Source organism: Carcharhinus amblyrhynchos, chromosome 14 (genome assembly GCF_965287045.1).
Source record: "Carcharhinus amblyrhynchos chromosome 14, sCarAmb.v2.hapA, whole genome shotgun sequence".
Lineage (NCBI taxonomy): Eukaryota > Metazoa > Chordata > Chondrichthyes > Carcharhiniformes > Carcharhinidae > Carcharhinus > Carcharhinus amblyrhynchos.
In genome coordinates, this window is record NC_137337.1 from 19,463,849 (window position 1) to 19,486,690 (window position 22,842).

At 42.8% G+C, this 22,842-nt stretch overlaps 1 protein-coding gene across 1 annotated transcript in view; it reads left to right on the plus strand.

Annotated features, from left to right (window-relative positions):
- Nucleotides 1-15,468: 15,468 nt before the first annotated feature.
- LOC145352354 (uncharacterized) overlaps nt 15,469-22,842 on the plus strand; it is a 57,528-nt gene continuing 50,154 nt past the window's right edge. The window contains exons 1-2 of the mRNA XM_080202107.1: nt 15,469-16,064; nt 21,903-22,173. Coding sequence (XP_080058233.1) covers nt 15,470-16,064; nt 21,903-22,173 — 866 coding nt within the window. The 5' untranslated portion in view covers nt 15,469. The remainder of the gene's footprint in view (nt 16,065-21,902; nt 22,174-22,842) is intronic.

A 22,842-nucleotide genomic window follows, 5' to 3' on the forward strand; every position in this document is an offset into this window, starting at 1 on the left:
AGTGACCCAAGCCGGGAATCAAACCCAGGCCCCTGGCGCTTTTGAGGCAGTAGTGCTAACCACTTGCCCTATATACTATCAGTCTATTTTCTGGGGGTGGCAAAGTGTGTTGGAGTTGAGAAATTACATCTGTCTCCACACAACTATCAATGTGCCCAAAATTCTGTATGGAAATTTCAGGCTTTAGTGTACCTGCTCCAGTAGAACTACAATTGATTTGATTAGATTTGATTTATTATTGTCACATGTATTGAGATACAGTGAAAAATGTTGTTTCTTGCACATTATAGACAAAGCATATCGTTTGTAGAGAAGGAAGGGAGAAAAGTGCAGAATGTAGTGTTACAGTCATACAGGGTGTAGAAAAAGATTAACTTAATGCAAGTTAAGTCCATTCAATAGCCTGACAGCAGCAGGGGAGATGCTGTTCTTGAGTCGGTTGGTACACAACCTCAAACTTTTGTATCTTTTTCCCAATGAAAGAAGTTAGAAAAGACTATGTCCAGGGTGTGTGGGGTCCTTAATTATGCTGGCTGCTTTTCCAAGGCAGCGGGAAGTGTAGACAGAGTCGATGGATGGGAGGTTGGTTTGTGTGATGGATTGGGCTACATTCACGACTTTTTGTCATTTTCTTGCAGTCTTGGACAGAGCAGGAGTCAAACCAAGCTGCGATACAACTAGAAAGAATGCATTGTATGGTGCTTCTGTAAAGGTTGGCACCAAATAAACTAAAGTTGTTCATTGCCTCTGTTATGTCATTGCAATCAATCACTCTATTCTTCATACCCTCAATAGCTAGTTTTAAAAGCACTTCCTCACTTCCAGCCAAATATGTCACAGGTTAAGTCCTCTAGGTTACCCCTTCATTTATAGGGGAGGTAACAGCCTAGTGATATTATCGCTAGACTATTAATCCAGAAATACAACTAATGTTCTGGAGACCCGGGTTTGAATCCCGCCAAATGGAGTTTGGATTTTATAAAAATAAGAACAGTAAGGCAGTTGACTCTCTACTGCCCTCTGAAGTGCCCTAGCAAGCCATTCAGCTGTATCAATCACTCAAGGGCAATTCGGGTTAGGCAATAAATGCTGGCCAGCCAGTGACACCCATATCCAATTAATAAATAAGATTTGTTCAAATTAAATGAAGGGACCACCACTGAACACTTCGACAATGCAGAGTCACTATGATGCCAGTACAGCAATCCTGCCTGCTGATTCAGCTCAATTGGAAAATTGGATCTATCGCATACATTGTAAAAAAAACTAAACACCTTTTTTAAAAAAACATATATATTCATATATTACTATGTTCTTACCAGAATGGGAAATGTACCTTTGAAATCATATTATACCCAGGGATGACATTGAGAACACTTAAATGGCTTGATATGATCAAATGTACTCTTCAACTGTTCTAACAACGTGCCGCAACATTTTCTCTTGCGGACTGTTACCACTCAATGTTGGCTAAGCCATTTCAGAAGGCAGCTAACATTCTATAGGTTTGGAGTCCCATATATGTCAGACTAGGTAATAGAGGTTTACAGCATGGAAACAGGCTCTGTGGCTCATCTTGTCCATGCTGCCAAGGTTTTACCATTAAACTAGTCCCAATTGCCCACGTTTGCCCCATATCCCTCTATACCCATCTTGTAACTATCTAAATGCTTTTTAAAAGATAAAATTGCACCCGCCTCTACTACTGTCTCTGGCACTCATTCCAGAGACTCACCATCCTCTGAGTGAAACAATTGCCCCTCTGGACCCCTTTGTGTCTCTCCCCTCTCACTTTAAAGCTGTGTCCTCTAGTTTTAGACTCCCCTACCTTTGGGAAAAGATGTTGACTATCTACCTTATCTATTCCCATCATTATTTTATAGACTCTATAAGATCACACCTAAGCCTGCAGGGAAAAAAGACCCAGTCTATCCAGCCTGTTCTTATAACTCAAACCATCAAGTCCTGATAGCATCCTAATAAATATTTTCTGCACTCTTTCTAGTTTAATAATATATTTTCTATAATAGGATGACCACAACTGTACACAGTATTCCAAGGTAAAGGACATTGTTGAACCAGATGGGCTTACAATTCTGTAAGATAGATCAATGGTCACCTGTTTAACATCAACCACAGCTCCTCTGACAATATAGCATGCAGGCCTACAGCACAAATATATAGTCTCAGACAGACAAATAACAGGTAAATTCACACCACATTAATGCAAGGCCATGATGAGCCTGAACAAGAAAAAGACCGACCATCTCACTCAGTCTTCAACGGCACCATCATCACTGAGTCCCTCACGATCAGCGTCTTGGGGAAGCCACTGATTAGAAGTCTAACTACATCTGTCATTTGAACACCATGATAATACAAAGAGCTGTATGTTCTGCCACAGTGATTCATCCTGATTCCCGAAAACCTCTCTACAATGGTCACGTCAGGAGCCTGATTGAGTACACTCAAATAGGTGCAGCCACCACAACATTTAAGAAATTTGACACCTTCCAAGATGGAATAGGCCACTTGATCAACATCTCTATCATTGGACTCAATATTAAGTCCACCTTTCGTCACTACACTGTGGTCTCAACCTTGACAGCTTCTCTTTACCTGGCAATCTCCATCACCAAGAAGGTCAAAATAAGCATTATCATGGGAACACCATCATTGTTGGAATAGCATCAATATACCCAAAGAGAAAAGTCGATAGTGTCAAAAGATGCTCGCAAACTGAGAAATGCAAAGAGGGAAAGTTTGCATTTGTCATGGGCACTTAAGATGTTATCTGGGCATTCTACATTGGAATAACTTCCTGCATAAAAAAGACCCCCAGATTACCTCTGGTTCTTCCGTCAGTAACCTTTGGTTATCCACCACTGAGTCCCAGAATCAACTTCTACTTATTTACTCCATCAAACCTCCTTTTAACCTTCACATAAAAGTAAAATACTGTAGATGCTGGAAATTTGAAATAAGCAGCTCAAGCAGCATCTGTAGAAAGTGTAAGAGAGAGAGAGAGAGACATACGGTGTGATTTAGTTGAGGAATGCATTGCGCATTGGTTACAGAACAGTTAGAAACTTGCCTTTCCAGATAGTTAACTCCAAACAAGCACTTACCCAAACAGCGACTGTCCTCCCACACAATCAGGCCCCATTAGAGGAAAAATCTCACCACCATTCAGAAGCCAACTGCTCTTCAGAACTGTCAGTGGCACCAAAAGAGGTGACCACTTCCATAATGTAGTAAAACCTCAGTTAGGGCATTGTTGGACCCCTGGAGACAGGTGAATAGGACAGAGAATAGGCTTGAAGCAAGGGCAGAGGTTGGCTTTCAGCACCCACACACCCCCCCCCCCCCCTTTCCCAATGCTGGGTGTCACAACTGGGTACTGAGTGCCTGTGAGCGAGGGACGTTCCTTCTCAGCTGCTGGCTAACCAAGCCAGGTTTTCTGGGCAGTTTTCTATGGGCACAGGAGACCTGTGCAAGGCCAATTAAATCCCTGAGCCTGAGTTAATAGTGACTTGTGGATGATTGGTTAGAAGTGGCTCTTTAATGAACCTACTTGACATCCCACCCCCAGTGGACAGGTTTCCTGGCCTGATCCCCAACCCAACCCTCATAAAATGTGGAAGACTTTTCCCATCACTGGGAGATGGATCCGGTGTCTCCCGCCCCAATTCTCCTAGCCTGCCCACCACCATATCCACTCCAACAGGCTCCTATACATTCCATCCTGTATCACCACTATATCTTTGTCTTTCTGAAGTCTGTTACTATTCCCCTTCACTGTTGACTAGGTTTCTAAGTTTTAAGTCATCTGTCAACTTGGAAGTTAGGCCCTGCATGTCCAAGAACAGGTTATTAGCATATATAAAAAAGAGCAGTTGTCTTAATGCTAATCCTAAGGGGACACCAATGTATGGTTCCATCTAGTCTGAAAAACATTCCCTGCTGCTCCATGTTTTCTGTTCCTCATAATCACACGGCCACTCCTGCTTTAATCCTATGGGCTTCAACCCGACTAACAAATCTATTAAGAGACTTTATCAAATACTGTCTAAAAATTCATTTACAAAAAACCAACTGCGATACCTCATGAAATTTTTGCATTTGGGAACACAATCCATCATGAGAATGCAAGGAAACAGTCCACCACTTCCTCCTAAGGAGGGAACAGTGCCATCCGTGGGTAAATGTAGAACTCTCACTTCTGAAGGTTGTAGGTTCAAGTCTCACTCTGAAAGCCTGAGCACAAAGGTTAGGCAGGTACTTCAGTGCTGTGGGAGTGCAGCACTGTTAAGAGTTGTTATCTTTCAGATGTGCAGTCAAGCTGAGGCCACTGCACCCTCTCAGGTGGATGTAAAAGATCCTATGGCGCTCTTTTGAAGAAGTCTGAGGAAGTTCTCCACTGCTATTGATGTCCAGCCCATTTTTTTATTTTGTAACGAAGGCCACTAGAAACACATTTTCTGGTTATTATCACATTGCTGTTTTGGATGAGGTTGCTGTGTGCAAATTCATTGCCACATTTTCCAGGTTACAACAGCAACTACACTTCAGAATTATTTCGTTGGCTGTGAAGAGCTTTGGGATGTCTTGGGATCATGGAAAGGTGCTATATAAATGCAAGTCCATGAGTAGTAGGAGCAGAAGTAGGCCATTTGTACATTTAGCCAACTCCACCAGTCCGTCTCTAATTCTAACTAGCAATGGTCAATTACTGCCACATACACCCTCCTTCTAGTCATAGATTCCTCAACTAGCAAAAATAATGGTCGGATTTTTCCCCCATTCCCACCTTAGGAATCTTCCAGTCCTGCCAATGGTGAACTCCCAGCCATAGGCTTCCTGGTGGCAGGGGGCTGCATAAAACCCATTGACAGGGGCCATTTCCACAAAACACACGACAGGAGGCGTGAAAAATCCCTCCAAATATCTTGAAGACTTTGATCAAACCACTCCTAAATTTTCTAAAGAGTAATCTATGCAATCTCTCTGTAGCTCAATCCTCATAGCTCTTGAATCATTCTAGTAAATTGATACTGCACTTGCCCCAAGCCTAATGGATCCTTCCCTACGGTGTGGCGTTAGGAACAGTTTATGGTTTTTTTAGGTATGCCATTAATATAATTGTAGCATCCATTTTAAATTTGTTTTATTAGTATTCTTGTTTTTAAAATCTCACTTGCACACCCAGAATAAATTCATTACTGACATAAACCCTGATCTACCCACTTAAAACAGCTTCATGAGAAGGTGGAAAGGCACACTTCACTTATGTTCACTTACTTTCCTCTTTCTACTTTGACTTGTATTTTAAAGTGAACATTCCTCACTGCCCTCCTCAATTTTTAAAGTGGCTTTCATTCCCAGTTTATTTTGGAGGTGGGAGGGGAGAAAGTGATTTGTTATAACATACTGAAAAACAGCTTTGGCTGCCTCTTCAACGCCCCGATTCTGAAGACTAACAACTTTGTAGCATCGTGACCATCTTTTGACATTTTTTCCTCTGCTGACAGAGTCACTATGAAAGATGTCCACAGCCTGGTAACAACCAGATTAGTAATCTGGCTTTCTGCCTCACCCTAAATAAAGCTGCCTATTATTGTTGGACCTCTTTAATTTTTTTTACCCTTTTATCAACAGCCAGTAGGGTTCAATAGCGAACATTGCAATTGTATCACAAACAGTGATACATTGATGCAAGTGTATTGAATTATTGAAAACTGCAATGTGTGCAGTTAGAGGCTGCTTAAAAGCAATCCCTCTTTCGTGACTTGTTTTGTAGAACTGTGTGCTTTTGACAGCAGGACACCAGCTTGACTTGGCATGACCAACAGGCAGGTAACGAATAGTTGAGTTCCTTGACATTATTGTTGAAAGTCAGATTTTTTTTTTCTGCATGTCTTTTGATAAACTTGTATTTGAAGGTAATCTTAAATAATTAACACTTCAATCGCAGAAGGTCAGTGCAATTGACAGTCATGACTGTTAATGAACATACTATTAGCTGTTGTGGTTTACAGTAAAACAGAGCATGAATTTAAATGGTAGGAATTGTAAAAGAGGATTGCTTTTCCTAGGTGATGTTTCTGTAGCTGCAGCAATTTCCCTCATTTAAAAGTAGGGTGGCACGGTGGCATAGTGGTTAGCACTACTGCCTCACAGCCCCAGGGACCTGGGTTCAATTCCTGGCTTGGGTTACACGGGGAGAACGTCCAGACACATTAAATGAAACAAGAGATTGAATTAGGCAATCAACACACGCCATTAGCTTCAGTTAAACGTTCAGAACACAAAGTGGAATTGCTGTACAGTAGCCAACAAGGAGCAACAGCTTTGATACCAAATGTGTCAAATAAATTCAGCACTTGTAAGTGTCTGTGTGGATTTCCTCCGGATGATCTGGTTTGCTCCCACAGTATGAAAGATGTACTGATTCCTCAGTTTACCCACACAGGTGCTGGAGTATGTCGACGAGAGCACTTTCACAGTCACTTCATTGCAATGTTAATGTAAGCCTACTTGCGACACTAACAAATAAATAATTCTGTGACGTGGTAATGAGTGTTAGAATCTGTTTTACAAATGAGGGTTATAATTTGCTGTCAGATTAATGCCAACATTAATAGATCTCATGCACAAATGCCATAAGTTCAAGGGAGAAAATCCAGGTGGGACTCGAGTCCTGTGTGAAGAGTCATATTGGATTTGAAACACTAACTCTGCTTCTCTCTCCACAGATGCTGCCAGACCTGCTGAGATTTTCCAGCACTTTTTCTTTCCATTTAAAGCCTCACTAATCTGGTTTCCACATTTGAATTCCTTTCTCCACCGAAAACTCCGGCAAGCTGACCTGTCTGAATTGATATAAAGAGCGCACATTCAGAATGTCTATCAAAGTCAGCAGCACCATTCACAAAATGGACCAGGCTAGAAACCAATGTTGGAGCTCATTTTTGGTAGCTGTTTGACATTTGAAAAGCTGGCATCCTTAACTGGAGTTCATACAAATGAAATTTATTTGGACTAAATAGGATTTGTAGTGTAAGTAAGAGTCATAGAGGTTTACAGCAGGGAAACAGACCCTTCAGCCCAACCTGTCCATGCCACCCTTTTTTTTAAAATCCCTAAGCTAATTCCAATTGCCCGCATTTGGCCCATATCCCTCTATATCCATCATACCCATGTAACTATCTAAATACTTTTTTAAAGATAAAATTGTACCTGCCTCTATTAGTGCTTCTGGCAGCTTGTTCCAGACACTCACCACCCTCTGTGTGAAAAAATTGCCCCTCTGGATACTTTTGTATCTCTCCTCTCTCACCTTAAACCTATGCCCTCTAGTTTTAGACTCCCCTACCTTTGGGAAAAGATGTTAGCTGATCTGAGATGTTAGCTGATGATCTAGCTGATGTGTCCCTCGTAAACGAGTGGAATAGTTTACCTTGAAACAGTGATGAAAACACCTTCATTGACTGAAATATTGTGTTAAGGTGACTCATTTAGATAAATGGGTTGATATTTTCAGTGCAAATATTAACTATTAATCGAGTTAAATTTTCATTGTGTGTGTAAAATAAAAGCTGGGCATTTCAGCTAGAATGGTCCCACTCCCAGATTAACTCTGTCCATTTTCTTTCATGATGGTTTAAGGACTTCAAGGTGTCAAGCTTCCAATAGGGGCCATTAATAGCTGCCCTTAATATTAAGATTAACCTGACTCAGGCACATGCAATGGACTCAGAGCAAGATCATACTGACTGCAGTTCCAAATCTATCCAGTGAAATTCCACACTTGCATCCAGCTCTCTTACACAATCAGAGCTGATCAGCATTTTTCAGCCACGCTCGCCCCAAAACTGGAAAATCGCATCTGAGGTCAATGGGCATTTGTATGGTCCAGCCCCTCTACCCGCAGTGGGCAGAACAAAGGTGGCGTGGAGGCACAGTGGTTAGCACTGCTGCCTCATAGCACCAGGGGCCCGGGGGTCATTTCTCAGCTTGGGTCAGTGTCGGTGTGGAGTCTACACATTTTCCCCGTGTCTGTATGGGTTTCCTCCAGATGCTATGGTTTCCCCCACAGTCTGAAAGACATGCTGGTTAGCTGCACTGGCCATGCTAAATTCTCCCTCAGTGTAGCCAAACAGGCTACAGAGTGTGGCGACTAGGGGATTTTCACTCTAACTTCATTGCAGTGTTAATGGAAGTCTACTTGTGATACCAATAAAATAAACGTTAAACTTCAAACAATGTATTTTCATGACTCTTAGTCCTGTGTGCAGTGAGGCAACAACCATAAAATCAATTTGCAAATTAAATACTGAACAAAAAGTATATTTTAAACTCATTAAATTGATTCCTATTGTAGAGACTAATGGATTGACTCATCCTTGAAGCTGTCATGTCAGGTTGATGGTACATTTAAAATGTCGCCGACACTCTTTTGGTTAAAGGTTCAAACATGTTGAGCAGATAGCATTGTCAAAGCTACAGGTTGAATTATTAAAGCAAAGAAAATAAACCTAATTCTCATTAGTAAGAATGTTATCTCTTTTTCTTGAGATACGAAAGGAAAAAGAAACACATTTATATACAGAAGACAATATTTCAAGGAGGATTTAAGTTCTTTTTAATGGTAACAACTCGTCCCTTTCATTCAGTCAAACATCTGAGGTTAATTATTACATTACAAAATAACGTTCAGTACCTATTACTGTTGATCTAGGACTCAGCTGGATAAACATAAAAATCAGTTTTAGCTTATGTAATTATAGCGTCTGTACATTTTAGTGACTCTTTTTTCCCATTTATCAAATTAAATCTGTCTTTTATAGTTTAGAATTGATCACACACACTAGCATGGTATGTGACAGCCTGGATATTTTTCCAATATCAGTTGTCAGCAATAAGAATCCAGCAAGTCAAAAATAGCAATTGTCAAGCGAAGTGGACTATTCCAAAAGATACTGCATTTTCTTTCGAGATATAATGTTGTGCCCACCATTTGCAGGTGGAATACAATTGGCATGGACAATAATTTTGCTATCAAAGTTATTACAACCAATGCTGAACAAGTGAGATCTCAGATTTAAATCTTACTTCGTCTGATCGTAATTTTTTTGTATTATAGAAATGCGGGGCCACTGAACACAAAAGCATAGGACTCCAGTGGTAACTTCTAAAATTTGAAGAATTAAAATGTTTATTTAAAAAATTTAAATATGCACAATGAAAGACTTACAGTTAGAAATGAGTCTTACAAAATAACATCAAAATGCTTTCTGAAAGGTACACAGTAAAACTATCTCTTTGGCAACAGTGCTTATAGATTAGTAACCATAAAATCCAGCAGATACTGTCCAAACCAAGAGAATGCTTTCACTTTAAGTAGAAGTACAAAGAATGACTTTCCAGAATGAACCCATGCTGATGTAGTTTCCTGAAAGGGAGATTTCAAACAAACAATTTCTTCAAATATTCTCCTGGCCCAAAACTGAATTGTTTTTCTTCAAAAGACTTTAAAAGACTTTTCAATATACTCTGAAATACAGGAGCTGACTTTCATAGCAATTAACTATAGCCAAAAAATCTTTTTTTGTATATACTTTTCCACTGCTTTCCATTTAGCTCTCAATTGGACCACATGGTGGCACAGTGGTTAGCACTGTTGCCTCACGGTGCCAGGAACCTTCCATTCTCAGCTTGGGTCACTGTCTGTTTGGAGTCTGCATGTTCTGCCTGTGTCTGTGTGGATTTCCTCTGGGTGTTCCGGTTTCCTCCCACAGTCTGAAAGACGTGCTATTTAGACACATTGGCCATGCTAAATTCTCCCTCAGTGTACTGGAACAGGCACTGGAGTGTGGCGGCGAGGGGATTTTCACAATAACTTCATTAACAGAGCTCCAAGCGCTGAATCTGGATTCTGCTGTTCTGATTGGCAGGAAAGGTGTTGCCAGAACCATCCACCACTGCACATAATCGCAACATGGAAGAATTCGGCCCTTACTTTGTGAAACAGTTGTCCAATGTGCCATCGCATTAAATTGTATTCTTTCAAAATTAGATATGTGCAATAGTGAAATTTAAAAGAATTGTGAAAAAGGATCTATAATCTGGAGAATGGATGGAATGTAGAACTTTGGTTAAATTGATATTATTTGAATACTAACAGCTGGTCATGAACATTTAGAGTGAGAGTGTCTAATCATCAACAATTGAATTAACCTGACAATCTATGGAAATGTACAAGCCATTGTCAGTGTCAATTGAGTAATACAGAAGTCTAATTTAACTCAGTTCTTCTAAGACCTGATCCTATTTCACTGTCCTGAGGCACCCTCTTGTTCTCCCCCCAGCCGCCCCCCCACTCCATGATGGCAGCTTCTCTCTCTGACAGTGGGGTTGCTGATCTTTCAGTGCTTACTGGGTCCTCCTGCATTGGGGGGAGGAAGGAATGGACCTCGGGGTGGGTTGTCAGTAGGAGGGCAGGGGGAGGTGGGTGGTGGGGGGGAGGTTTGACAAGCCAACTTCTACAGTGAAAGCACCATCTGCTCTCTAATCAGCCATCAATTTAAACATTTTATTCGATGTCAAACACTGACATGGTTTGGGATCAACACAGTTGGGATTACTATCAAATAAACTGGTTAGACTTAAACCTGGTGCTGTGAGACTCCTTACTGTGATTACCCCAACACCGGCATCTCTACATCATGGTTTGGGGTCCACAGTGGCAGTGGACAGCATGGTGGCAGTGGGTGGCACAGTGGTTAGCACTGCTGTCTCATAGTTCCAGGGACCTGAATTCGATTCCTGGCTTGGGTCACTGTCTTCTTGGAGTTTGCACATTCTCCCTACATCTGTGTGGGTTTCCTCTGAGTGCTCCAGTTTCCTCCCACACTCCAAAGATATGCAGGATAGGTTGATTGGTAAAGTGCCCCTACTGTCCCAGGATGCGTAGGTTATGGGTAATTATATGGGGTGACAGGGATAGGACCTGGGTGGGATTGTTGTTGGTGCAGACTCAATGGGCTGAATGGCCTCCTTCTGCATTGTAGGGATTCTATGATTCTATGATCCGAAAATGCTTCCGAAATTGGAATCTCAATCCAAAATCCGAAGTTCAGCCCTATAACCTTAAAAGTTGCTTATATTTCTGAATTGAAATTAAGCCAATGTTACCCTTTGAATAAACTTTGTTGAGTAACTTGCACACAAACCTATACACTTCACATTAGCTTTAGCGAGGTGATCTCCCTGACTTTTGAGTCAACTGACCTTCAGAGTTTTGTCAAATTTTCTCATTGAGATTGTTACTGATTGAACCAAATATGGCTGTATGAGTGCTTAGCTATGAGTCGATCATTATTAGTTATCACTGTTAGCTGGATATTTAGCCTTAAACAAATTTAAAGAAGATTTACATTCTGGACTTGAGCACTCCATATTGATGCTAATGAACGAGTGCTTTATTACCAGAGACCCTATCTTTCAGATGAGACATTAAAACATACCTGCAGCTCAGATAGACATAATAGATCCCATGTTTTGAAGGTGAGTAAGGCAGTTATACACAACGTCCTAACTAATATTTATCCCTAAGTAAACATCACTAGAACAGATTATATAGTCATTATCATGTTACTGTTGTAGGAATTTATTTTATACAAATTGGCCGCTGCAATGACCACACTCCAAAAAGTACTTCATTGTCTGAGAAGCGCTTTGGGACACCTGAAAAATCTGACAGGCACCATAGCAATGCAAATTTCTCTTCTTCGTAACACTAATCAGTTTGAGTTGTTGGGTTTAACAATTCTAAATTTGTCCTGAAACTTGAGATGGGTGTTGATGCAGCAAATCAGGAAGAACTATTTTCCATTACTCGCCTAGCCAGCAGAAGTTGAGGTCAGGAGAAACACTTTTGTGCAGAGGACTGGGTGACCCAATGGTCAGCACTGCTGCCTCACAGCATCAGGGACCGTAGATGGATTCCCGGCTTGGGTCACAGTCTGTGTGGAGTTTGCCCGTTCTCCCCATGTCTGCATGGGTTTGCTCCGGTTTCCTCCCACAGACGAAAGATGTGCAGGTTAGGTTGATTGGCTATGCTAAATTGCCCCTTTGTGTCAGGGGGACTAGCAGGGTAAATGCATGGAGACAGGATCTGAGTGGGATTGTGGTCGATGCAGTTTCAATGGGCTGAATGGCCTCCTTCTGCACTGTAGGTTTCTCTGATCCTATAATATGGAATGACCCATCCAAAACTGTGTTGAAGGCAGAATCCATGACAGCTGTTAAAAAAAGGAATTGGATAAATAATTACAAGAAGTTAAATGGATTTAAGCAAAGAGCATATTAGTGGAACTAAGTGAATAACTCATTTAAGGAGCACAAAGAATGAATGGAAATCCTTCTATGTTACAAAATTTAAAGATTTTATGCGTATCGTGCGCCCTGATTAATAACTTAAAATACAAATCATTTTTGAATATACCTAAGAACAATAAAAAATCGCATTCTGGTCAGTGATCTGTAAACTGTCTGTGCTTTGTGTGCTCTGTCTGAGGCCGGAGCTCTCCATTCGCCTGACGGGGGGCCAGGCCCCGGGGGCTTGTGAGTTTGCTGTCGGGTAAATCGGTTGGACTTGAGCCTGGTGTTGTCAGACTTTTTACTGTCTTAGCAAAGGAACAGATTTCCCTCTTTTGGTGGCTAAGCCTGATATAAGTTTGTAAGATGTCCCTTTGGATCCGGAATACTGAAACCGGTCACTTCACATGGACTCCCACTGACTATGGGAATGTCTACAAGACATAACAGGCTACAAAACAAAAGGCTGTAGAATCGCTGGCACTGTTGCAGCCCTCCCAATGAGTGCAACGCATTCTATGCAGGTTTTGAACAAGAGGTCAGTGAGAGCATGCCTTCCGCCCGGAAGCCTCGGCCAAACCGGTGTTTGAACTCACTATCGCAGATGTCAGGTCAGCCTTCTCGAAAGTCATCCCATGGAAAGTGACTGGCCTGGATGGGGTACCTGGATGAGCACTCAGATCCTGCATGAACCTGATGGTGGGTTATTCGCAGACATCATTAACCTCTCCTTACACTGATTTGAGGTCCCTATCTGCTTCTTGAAGACGACCAAAAATTATGCAGGAAAATGAAAAATAAATCCTCTCTGTACCAAAGAAAAGCCAGGCAGAGTGTCTGCTGGCTCTGACATCCATCATTGTGAAGGGCTTTGAAAGGTTAGTCGTGGCGTAGATCTATTCCAGCCTACCAGATTGCCTGGATCCACTACAGTTTTCCTATTGCCACAAGTCCACAGCAAGCACTATCTCCCTGACCCTACTCTGAACCCTAGAACACCTGGTTAACATAGAAACTTATGTCAGTCTCCTATTTATTGACTGCAGCTCCGTCTTCAACACCATTATTCCGACAAAACTCATCTTCAAACTCCACGGCCTAGGGCTAGGCTCCTCCCTCTGTGCCTGGATCCTAGACTTCCTAATGCATACTCCACAATCAATAAGAATAGGCAAAGCACCTCCTCCACAATTATCCTCAACACCGGCGCCCCACAAGGTTATGATGAGCTGCTAGTTGGCAAGGGAATCTTCCTGGCCTGTAAAGCTCAGAATAAAACCTGAGCCATGAGGAGAGTTTGTTTCTGAAGGCTGATTGAGGCACACATACTGTGTAAAAGAATTATACTTGACTAGATGACTGGGCCGTATATAAATGTAAAATAATGATATAATGTTGAATGTATTTAAGTCACAGGTAGATAGGATTCTGATAGACAAGGGAATTAAGGGTTATGGGGAGAAAGCGGGAAAGTGGAACTGATCCACTTCAGATCAGCCATGATCTTATTGAATGGAGGGGCAGGCTCGAAGGGCTAGATGGCCTACTCCTGCTCCTATTTCTTATGTTCTTATGTTCTAAAATGTAATATTAGTTCATTCAGTATCTTTGAGGTTTTTGTTTAAATAACAGTCCATTTATCTTAAATTGACACTGTTCATAATTCTGTGAAAGAACAATTTTGATGGAAATGCCTACATAGAATTTATAAGGCTGCATATTTATAGAAATATAGAAACATAGAAGATAGAAGCAGACAGAGGCCATTTGGCCCTTCGAGCCTGCTCTGCCATTCATCACGATCATGGCTGATCATCCAACTCAATAGTCTAATCCGGCTTTCTCCTCATAACCTTTGCTCCCATTCATCCCCAGTGCTATACCCAGCTGCCTCTTGAATACATTCAATGTTTTGGCATCAACTACTTCCTGTGATGATGAATTCCACAGGCTCACCACTCTTTGGGTGAAGAAATGTTTCCCCATCTCCGTCCTAAATGGTCTACCCCAAATCCTCAGATTGTGACCCCTGGTTCTGGACTGCTCCAACATTGGGAACATCCTCCCTGCATCTATCCTGTCTAGTCCTGTTAGAATTTTACAAGCCTCTACAAGATCCCCCCTCATTTGTCTGAACGCCAGGGAAAACAATCCTAACCTAGTCAATCTCTCCTCATACGTCAATCCTGCCATCCCGGGAATCAGCCTGGTAAACAACTACATCTACAGTCTCACATTAAAAAGTGGGAACTAACAATAAAACTTTAACATTATCCAGTAATAAATGGCTTACAATTTATTCAGAACGTTATAATTGGGGGACATCAGTTTACAATAAAAGAGGGGAAAATGCAAAAATATGAAATATTTATACAATAGTCAGAAAATGCTTTATGCTATATTCAGCTCAGCACAAAGTGGTAAGAAATGTAGTTACGATGCCAATTTCATTAAATAGCAATGATAACTGCCAGACTGAAGGTCAGCTCACTGATTAATGTGTAACTGAGCTGTTTGCATTTGCTGTAGTATAAATTAACATTTAACACAAAGGATCGCGGACGAGCAAGGAAAAAGGTGAAGTACCAACAGCCTGCTTAATTTCAGGTAGGATTGACAATATATTGAGAACTGCCGCCTCACAGCGCCAGCAACCCGGGTTCAATTCCAGCCTCGGGGTCACTGTCTATGTGGAGTTTGCACAGTCTCCCCGTGTCTGCGTGGGTTTCCTCCAGGTGCTCTGGTTTCCTCCCACAGTCCAAAGATGTGCAACTCAGGTGGATTGGCCATGCTAAATTCCTCCTTAATGGGGTTTACACTTTTAGTGGCAGGGATTGGGCCTGGGTGAGGCTGTTGTCGGTGCAGGCTCGAAGGGCCGAATGGCCTCCTTCTGCACTGTTGGGATTCTATGATTGCATGAACTTATCTTGCAGAGACCTATTAAGCATTCGTTATTGAGGTTTTGCAGAATGTACATGTGAGTCAAATGAAGGCTGCTCATTGTTGGACAAGTACCACAATACAAGTTTGTTCTTTGTTGTGTAGGTGAAAGATGGAGAAGCCGATGCCCATTGCCTTGCTGCTGTTCATGATGCTGTGCAGTGGAATAGTCAGCATTAATGGAAACCCTGTCACACCAAATGAAAACAGTCCAGGACAACACTTAAAAATGCAACTTGCAGATGCAAACACAGAGTTTGCCCTGCGTCTCTACAGACAGATTGCCTCTCAATCGAGCTCAGCTGGCAAGAACATCTTCTTTTCTCCATTTAGCATCTCTGCTGCACTCAGCATGCTGTCTTTGGGCGCGAGAGGGAACACGTACAATCAGATTCTACAGGCCCTCGGGTACAGCAACATGTCACAGAACGGTACAGCAGAAGTGCACGCGACATTCGAACATTTCCTGCAAAAGCTAAACAGAGAAGACTACAAACTAAATTTAACAATGGGGAGCTCCCTGCACATACAGCAAGGGTTTAATATTAAGCCGAAATTCCGCGCGGATGCAGAGCAGTTTTACAAGTCAGAGGCAATAAATGTGAATTTCAACGATAAAGACAAGGCGAAAGAACAGATCAATGCTTACGTCCGCGAGAAAACACATGGCGAAATTCAAGAATTTATTAAAAGCCTCAGTGACGGAACAGTGCTGATACTTCTCAATTATATCTTGTTCCAAGGTAAACCCTCTCTTGTTAAGTTAAACAAATATTTAAGAGCCTTTTGATAATGGAAAGGTATAGCACCTTGAGTGAGACCATTTCTTAATGATGATTTCACATTAACATTTGTGAGGAGCTGGGGTAAAGGGTTGGCGTAGGAATGCAGTCATTTGAGGATTGGTCACAGACAGGAAAGTTAAGCTTCAACTTAAAATCATTTATTTACTTTGTTTAGGTCCCTAAAAGATTAATCTTCAACAAATGATTTTTTCTTTCAAGCTGGGTATTGTTTTTTGTTTACTTGCTCCCAGACTGAAAGTCTCACTGCACACTGGCAAACTCCCTCTTCACTGTGCAACTCAAGGAAGTTTTTGTCTTAGCAATTTGTCATCTTGACATTTCATCCCTTCCTTTCATCTTGTGTTCTTTCTCCTTCCCTCCATCTACTGCTTTCAGTTTGGGTGGCACAGTGGCACAGTGGTTAGCACTGCTGCCTCACAGCGCCAGGGACCTGGATTCGATTCCCGGCTTGGATCGCTGTCTGCTCGGACTCTGCACGTTCTCCCCGCGTCTGTGTGGGTTTCCTCAGGGTGCTTCGGTTTCCTCACACAGTCCAAAGGTGTGTGGGATGGGCCATGCTAAATTGCCCTTTAGTGTCAGGGGGATTAGCTAGGATAAGTGCATGGGGTTATGGGAGTAGAGCCTGGGTGGGATTGTGGGTGGTACAGACTCAATGGGCCAAATGGTCTCCTTCTGCACTGTAGGGTTCTATGATCTCTGGCTTTTCTCCCTCTTTCACTGTGTTCTGCTCCTCGCGCTGATCTTCTGTTTCTTTTTTAACCTGTGTCACACAAGAAATAGAAGCAGGAGTATCCCCCAGGGCTTTCAAGCCTGCCCCGTCATTCAATCTGATCATGGCTGATCTACACCAGCCTCAACTCCTTTTCTGTGCCATTTCCCCATAACCCTCCATTCCTCAATCTATCAAATATTTATCCAGCTCCACTTTGAATATTTGCAATGCTTGAGCCTCCACCATCCTTTGGGGCAGAGAATTCCAGAGATTTACCACCTTCTGCGAGAAGACATTTCTACACATCTGTTTTAAATGACGGGCCCTTTATCTTGTAGCTATGTCCCCTCGTCTGAGACTCTCCTCTCTTGTGCTGCTCTGCCTTTGCCAATCTTTCTCTTCTCTCCTGTTATCCTGCCTCCGCTTTTATCTATCTTTTCTCTCCTGCGGTTTTCCTTTTTTTTGTCTTTTTTTTCACTTAGGTGGACGGGATGTGGCTAGATCCCCCCCCACCTCCCCACCCCTGCAGCACCTGCCCCCCCCCCCCCCCCCCCCGCCCCACCTCCCCCAACCCCAGCCGATGGGAGTGTGGCAAGTCACCAGTGCATTGCTTTTCAAATCTCCGGATGACCAGACAGTAGCAAGGGGGCAGGATCTGACGAGGGCAGGGTCTGATCAGGACAGAGCCACACCCAGTTGAGGGGCAGTCAGGGGAAGGTCGATGGGAGGTGGGTGAGTGGTGAGAAGACTTTGAATCGGGCTAATTACATTCAAATTGGCGATTCTGCATCATGATCTGATGGGAACCTTATCAGGGCCGGCGGTGAGGGTCAGGTGAATGGGCGACAGCTTTGACATCCCCCGGGATCCGTTTTAGACACAACGCCCCATTCAGTGGGTGTCAGGATTCCTCATTCAGGAGCCAGCATATGCAACAGCTTAACACTCTTTCAGTACTGCACTGGATGTCAATTTAGTGTTTGTACTTAAGGCCCTGCAGTAACACTTGTACCCCCAACCTTCCAATACAAAGGCCCAAGTCCCAGCAATGAGCCATGGGTAACGCCTGGGTAGTGCAACTATTTGATATTTCCTAATGCAGCTAGCGTCATCCTGAAGAAAGCTGCAGTAAGTTGGATGCAGGCAGAATCAAACATTTCTCAAACGCCCTCCTGATTAACATCAGCTAATCTCCAGGATGCTTTTCCAGTCGCCTTTTGACTTCTTTATTTAATGCTAGGCTCGCGTTGTTGACTAAGTAAACCCTCGTTGCTATTTTCCCCACGTTTTATTATATAAAAGATAAATGAGAATATTTTCAGTGAAAATATAAGAGGCACCTGTCAAAATGTTAAAAAAATGACATGTAACTTGGAAACTGAGGGCGGAATTTTACACCAGTGGGATTTAGTGGTCGAACTGATGTCAATGGACTGTGGAACAGCTCGCTGCGTTTTACCCTCCACTGTTCAGTGGCACTATAAAGCACCTAATGGGTACCTAAAGCAAAAGAGAGAGAAAACTTGCATCCCATAATCCCAGCAAGTGTCAAAGCAATTCACTGCTGATGAACAAAGCACTCGGTTTTGGAATGGCAAAATGGTAGGCCCAAATGCAAAGTATCCACCGTGTCCCATTTCCTCAGTAGATGGTTGGTGCTCTCATGACAAGGCCTGTGTGGGAAATATTACTCTTAAAATTCGAGGACTTCTTCACAGATAAGCAACTAAGCAATAAATTATGTTTATCAACAGCAAAATAAATACACCCCTAATTCATTCTAAGTAACCCTGAATAGTGTAGTTTTGTTATGAAATAGTTTTCAATTTTTTTGCTTTATGTACTACTAACTAACTCAATTATCAAGGAATTGAGAACCAGGTACCAAAGTGTTTTTGTAACTAGCTGCGTAGTTATTGGCTGAGCAAATCAATAAAAGGCCTGTTAGTCAATTCTCCACAACTTTTGGTTTAGGTGTGGTTTCTACCCCAACCACCATATCACCCAACATGCATCTCCCCCTCGCCCCCATCCATCTATCCCAGCAACCTTGGAACATGTTAAGAACATAAGAACATAAGAAATAGGAGCAGGAGTAGGCCATCTAGCCCTTCGAGCCTGCCCCGCCATTCAATAAGATCATGGCTGATCTGTTGTGGCTCAGTTCCACTTTCCCGCCCTCTCCCCATTACCCTTAATCCCCTCTCTTATCAAGAACCCATCAACCCGCTTCTTAAAAATATTTAGCGAGGCAGCCTCCACCACTTCAACGGGCAGAGAATTCCAGAGATTCACCACCCTTTGAGTGAAGAAGTTCCTCCTCAACTCCGTTCTAAACCGCCTCCCCTTTATCTTGAGGCTGTGCCCCCTAGTCCTACTGTCTTTTTTGAGCAGGTTAGAAGAGTACTTTCTTCTAGATCTGCGCCATAGGCTCTGCATGTTCCATGGCAGCCATGACACAGACCAAGGAACAGCCCACAGCCACTCACCATCTCATTCGCCCTAGGACTTTGACCAGGTGCCTGATGGCTCTGACCTTGTTCAACACCACCGCACTGTTAAGAGGATCCAAACCAGCGGTGAAGCAGAAACCAAGACACAGAGCTTTTCTTTATCCAGAGAGTTAGAGAGTTCATTGTCTTTGCTCAGTCACACAACCCTTCTCCCACACTTCCAGTGTCCCAGCTAGCCCTATTAATATATGAGTGGCATTGTGAACAATGGTTAGCAGTCTTACAGCGCCAAGGACCTGGGTTCGATTCTGGTCTTGTGTGACTGTATGGAGTTTGCACCTTTTTCCTGTGTCTGCATGGCTTTCCTTCAGATGATCCAGTTTCCTCCCATACTCAAAATATTTACGGGTTCAGTGGAATGGCCATGCTAAATTGACCCCTGTTTTTGCAATATGTGGGTTAGGGGGACTGGCAGGCTAAAGTTATGGGATAAGCCAGGGTAAGCTGCTCTGTTGGAGAGTTGGTGCAGACTCAATGGGCTGAATGACCTCCTTCTGCAGTGTGAGGATTCTATGTGTTCAAAGTACTTAAGTACTCAAAGCCCTTCACTTGTGTATTCTAACAATGTAATTAACATACCATTAACACACACTCCAGATGTCCTTTTGATGTTAATTTATGTTACATTTCGGGGCTGGAAATAATGGATTGGGATCACATCTCCTGGTATTTCATGCATTTAACGTGAAAACCTGCTTCGCAGGGAATAATTTTAATCTAGTTTCTGCAAACACATCTACTGCCTAAGATCCTGTAATTGGCCATGAACTCTTTGTGACATCTCTATCGAGTTTATTTTCTTTCACTTCTGAGTGCTTGCAGCAAAATCCATGTCAACTGGAAGTGGTGAATAGTTCTACACCCGCACTGGCTGAGGTTCAAATCCCTCTGTGAGTTCCTGGAAGCTAGCTGGTTAACGTGTTGATGTTGATTTCCAATCTTTCTTGGTGCCTTTGAGTACGTTAGAATGATTGTGACTATAAAGTAGACATCAATGTGTTGGACAGTATGATAATCATAGTGTGCAGGGGCGTGATGTCAACTTCTTTTTATTAGCATTAGAGAAGGGAAGAAGTTACTTGTTGCATGAAGTGAGAGATCTTGGCATGCGAGTGCACTGATCCCTAAAGGTAGCTGTGCAAGTAGATAAGGTTGTAAAGAAGGCACATGGAACGCTCTCCTTCATTGGCAGAGCTATGGAATATAAAAGTAGGGAGGCACAGTGATGCCTCACAGCGCCTGGGACTCAGGTTCGATTCCAGGCTTGGGTCACTGTGCGGAGTCTGCACATTTTCCCCTTGTCTGTGTGGGTTTCCTCCAGGTGCTCCGGCTTCCTCCTACAGTCTGAAAGATACGCTGGTTAGGTGCATTGGCCATGCTAAATTCTCCTTCAATGTACCGGAACAGGCACTGGAGTGTAGCGACCAGGGAATTTTCACAGTAACTTCATTGTTGTGTTAATGTAAGCCTACTTATGACACTAATAAAAACTTTAATGTTGGAACTGTATAAGACACTGCTGAAGCCACAACTGGAGTATTGTGTGCAGTTCTGGTCACCACATTTTTGATTTGATTTGATTTATTATTGTCAAATGTAAAACTATTGTTTCTTGCATGATATACAGACAGAACATACCATTCATAGAGAAGGAAATGAGGAAGTGCAGAATGTAATGTTACAGTCATAGCTGGGGTGTAGAGAAAGATCAACTTAATGCAAGGTAAGTCCATTTAAAAGTCTGACAGCAGCAGGGAAGAAGCTGTTCTTGAGTCAGTTGGTATGTGACCAAAGACTTCTGTATCTATTTCCCGAAGGAAGAAGGTGGAAGAGAGAATGCCGGGGATACGTGGGGTCCTGAATTATGCTGGCTGCTTTGCCAAGGCAATGGGAAGTGTAGTCAGAGTCAATGGATAGGAGGCTGGTTTGCATGATGGATTGGGCTACATTCACGACCTTTTGTAGCTCATTGTGGTCTTGGGCAAAGCAGGAGCCATGCCAAGCTGTGATTATGACATTACAGAAAGGATGTAATTGCTCTGGAGAGAGTACAGAGAAGATTGACTCAAATCTTACCAGGGTTGGAGAATTGAAGCTTTGAGGAGAGATTACAGGACTTTTGGTTGTTCCCCTTGGAACAAAGAGGGCTGAGGGGTGACGTGATTGAGATATACAAGATTGTGAGGGGGAGGGAGAGAGTAGAGAGGAGGAAACTGTTTCTCTTGGAAGAGGGTTCAAGCTCAGTGGCAGGAGGATTAGTGGGGTTGTGAGGAAAAGCATTTTTACGCAGAGGGCGGCGCGTGTCTGGAATTTGCTGCCTGAATTGATGTTGGAGGCAGAAATACTAAACTCATTTACAGAGTACCTGAATTTTCACCTTCAGTGCTGTAAGATGCAGGAATATGGACCATGTGCAGGAAGATGGGATTAGAAAGGATGTCTTTGGGTCAGCATGGACTAGATGGGCCAAATGTCCTCTATGCTGTATCATTTCTGTGTTTGCTTTTGTTCAGCAAGCAATCTAATTCTCTCTCTCTCTGATTCTTGTAGGCAACTGGAAGAATTCTTTTGATCCTCGGAATACTTATGAAACTGATTTCCATGTAGATGACACAACAACAGTGAAGGTTCAAATGATGAGGAAGACAGGGGTGTATTACGCTGGTTATGACGGCCAACTTTCCAGCGATGTGATCAACATTCCCTATAATGGGAATGTTTCCCTGGTGTTGATTCTGCCAACCCCAGGAAAGTTAGCAGAAGTGGAACAAAGTCTTAATGTTAATCGTTTTCAACAATTCCTGTTTTCATTACGCCCTCGGTACGTTCATCCCCTCGGTGATATCAAGTCAAATGCAATTATTTTCCAGCTCTGAGGTGGCAAGCAATTTGCTCCGTTCAACTTCCCAAAAGCACAAAATATTCTCGTTTTTGCAACAAATTTCCTGTCTTCCACTTCCTTTTGACTGTAAGGCCTTAATTCTTTCCTCCCCTCAGACACTCATACACTAATCTAATCTCCCTCCATCACTGGCACTCCGTGGCTTTAGTGTGCATGATCTATAGCATGCATTGTTGCAACTTTCCAAGGCTTATTTGGCAACACCTTCCAACTCCATCACCTCCACCACACAGAAGATTTTTTAAAAAGTTTTTTATTTATTAGTGTCACAAGTAGGTTAGAATGAAGCCACCGTGAAAATCCCCTAGTCGCCACATTCCGGCGCCTGTTCGGGTACACTGAGGGAGAATTTAACACGGCCAATGCACCTAACTAGCACATCTTTTGGACTGTGAGAGGAAACTGGAGCACCCGGAGGAAATCCACGCCGACACAATGAGAACATGCAGACTCCTCACAGTGACCCAAGCTGGGAATCAAACCCGAGCCCCTGGCTCTGTGAGGCAGCAGTACAGATACATGGGAGCATCATTACCTCCATGTTCCCACCCAAATCACACACCATCTTAACTTCTATGTACAGTGCTG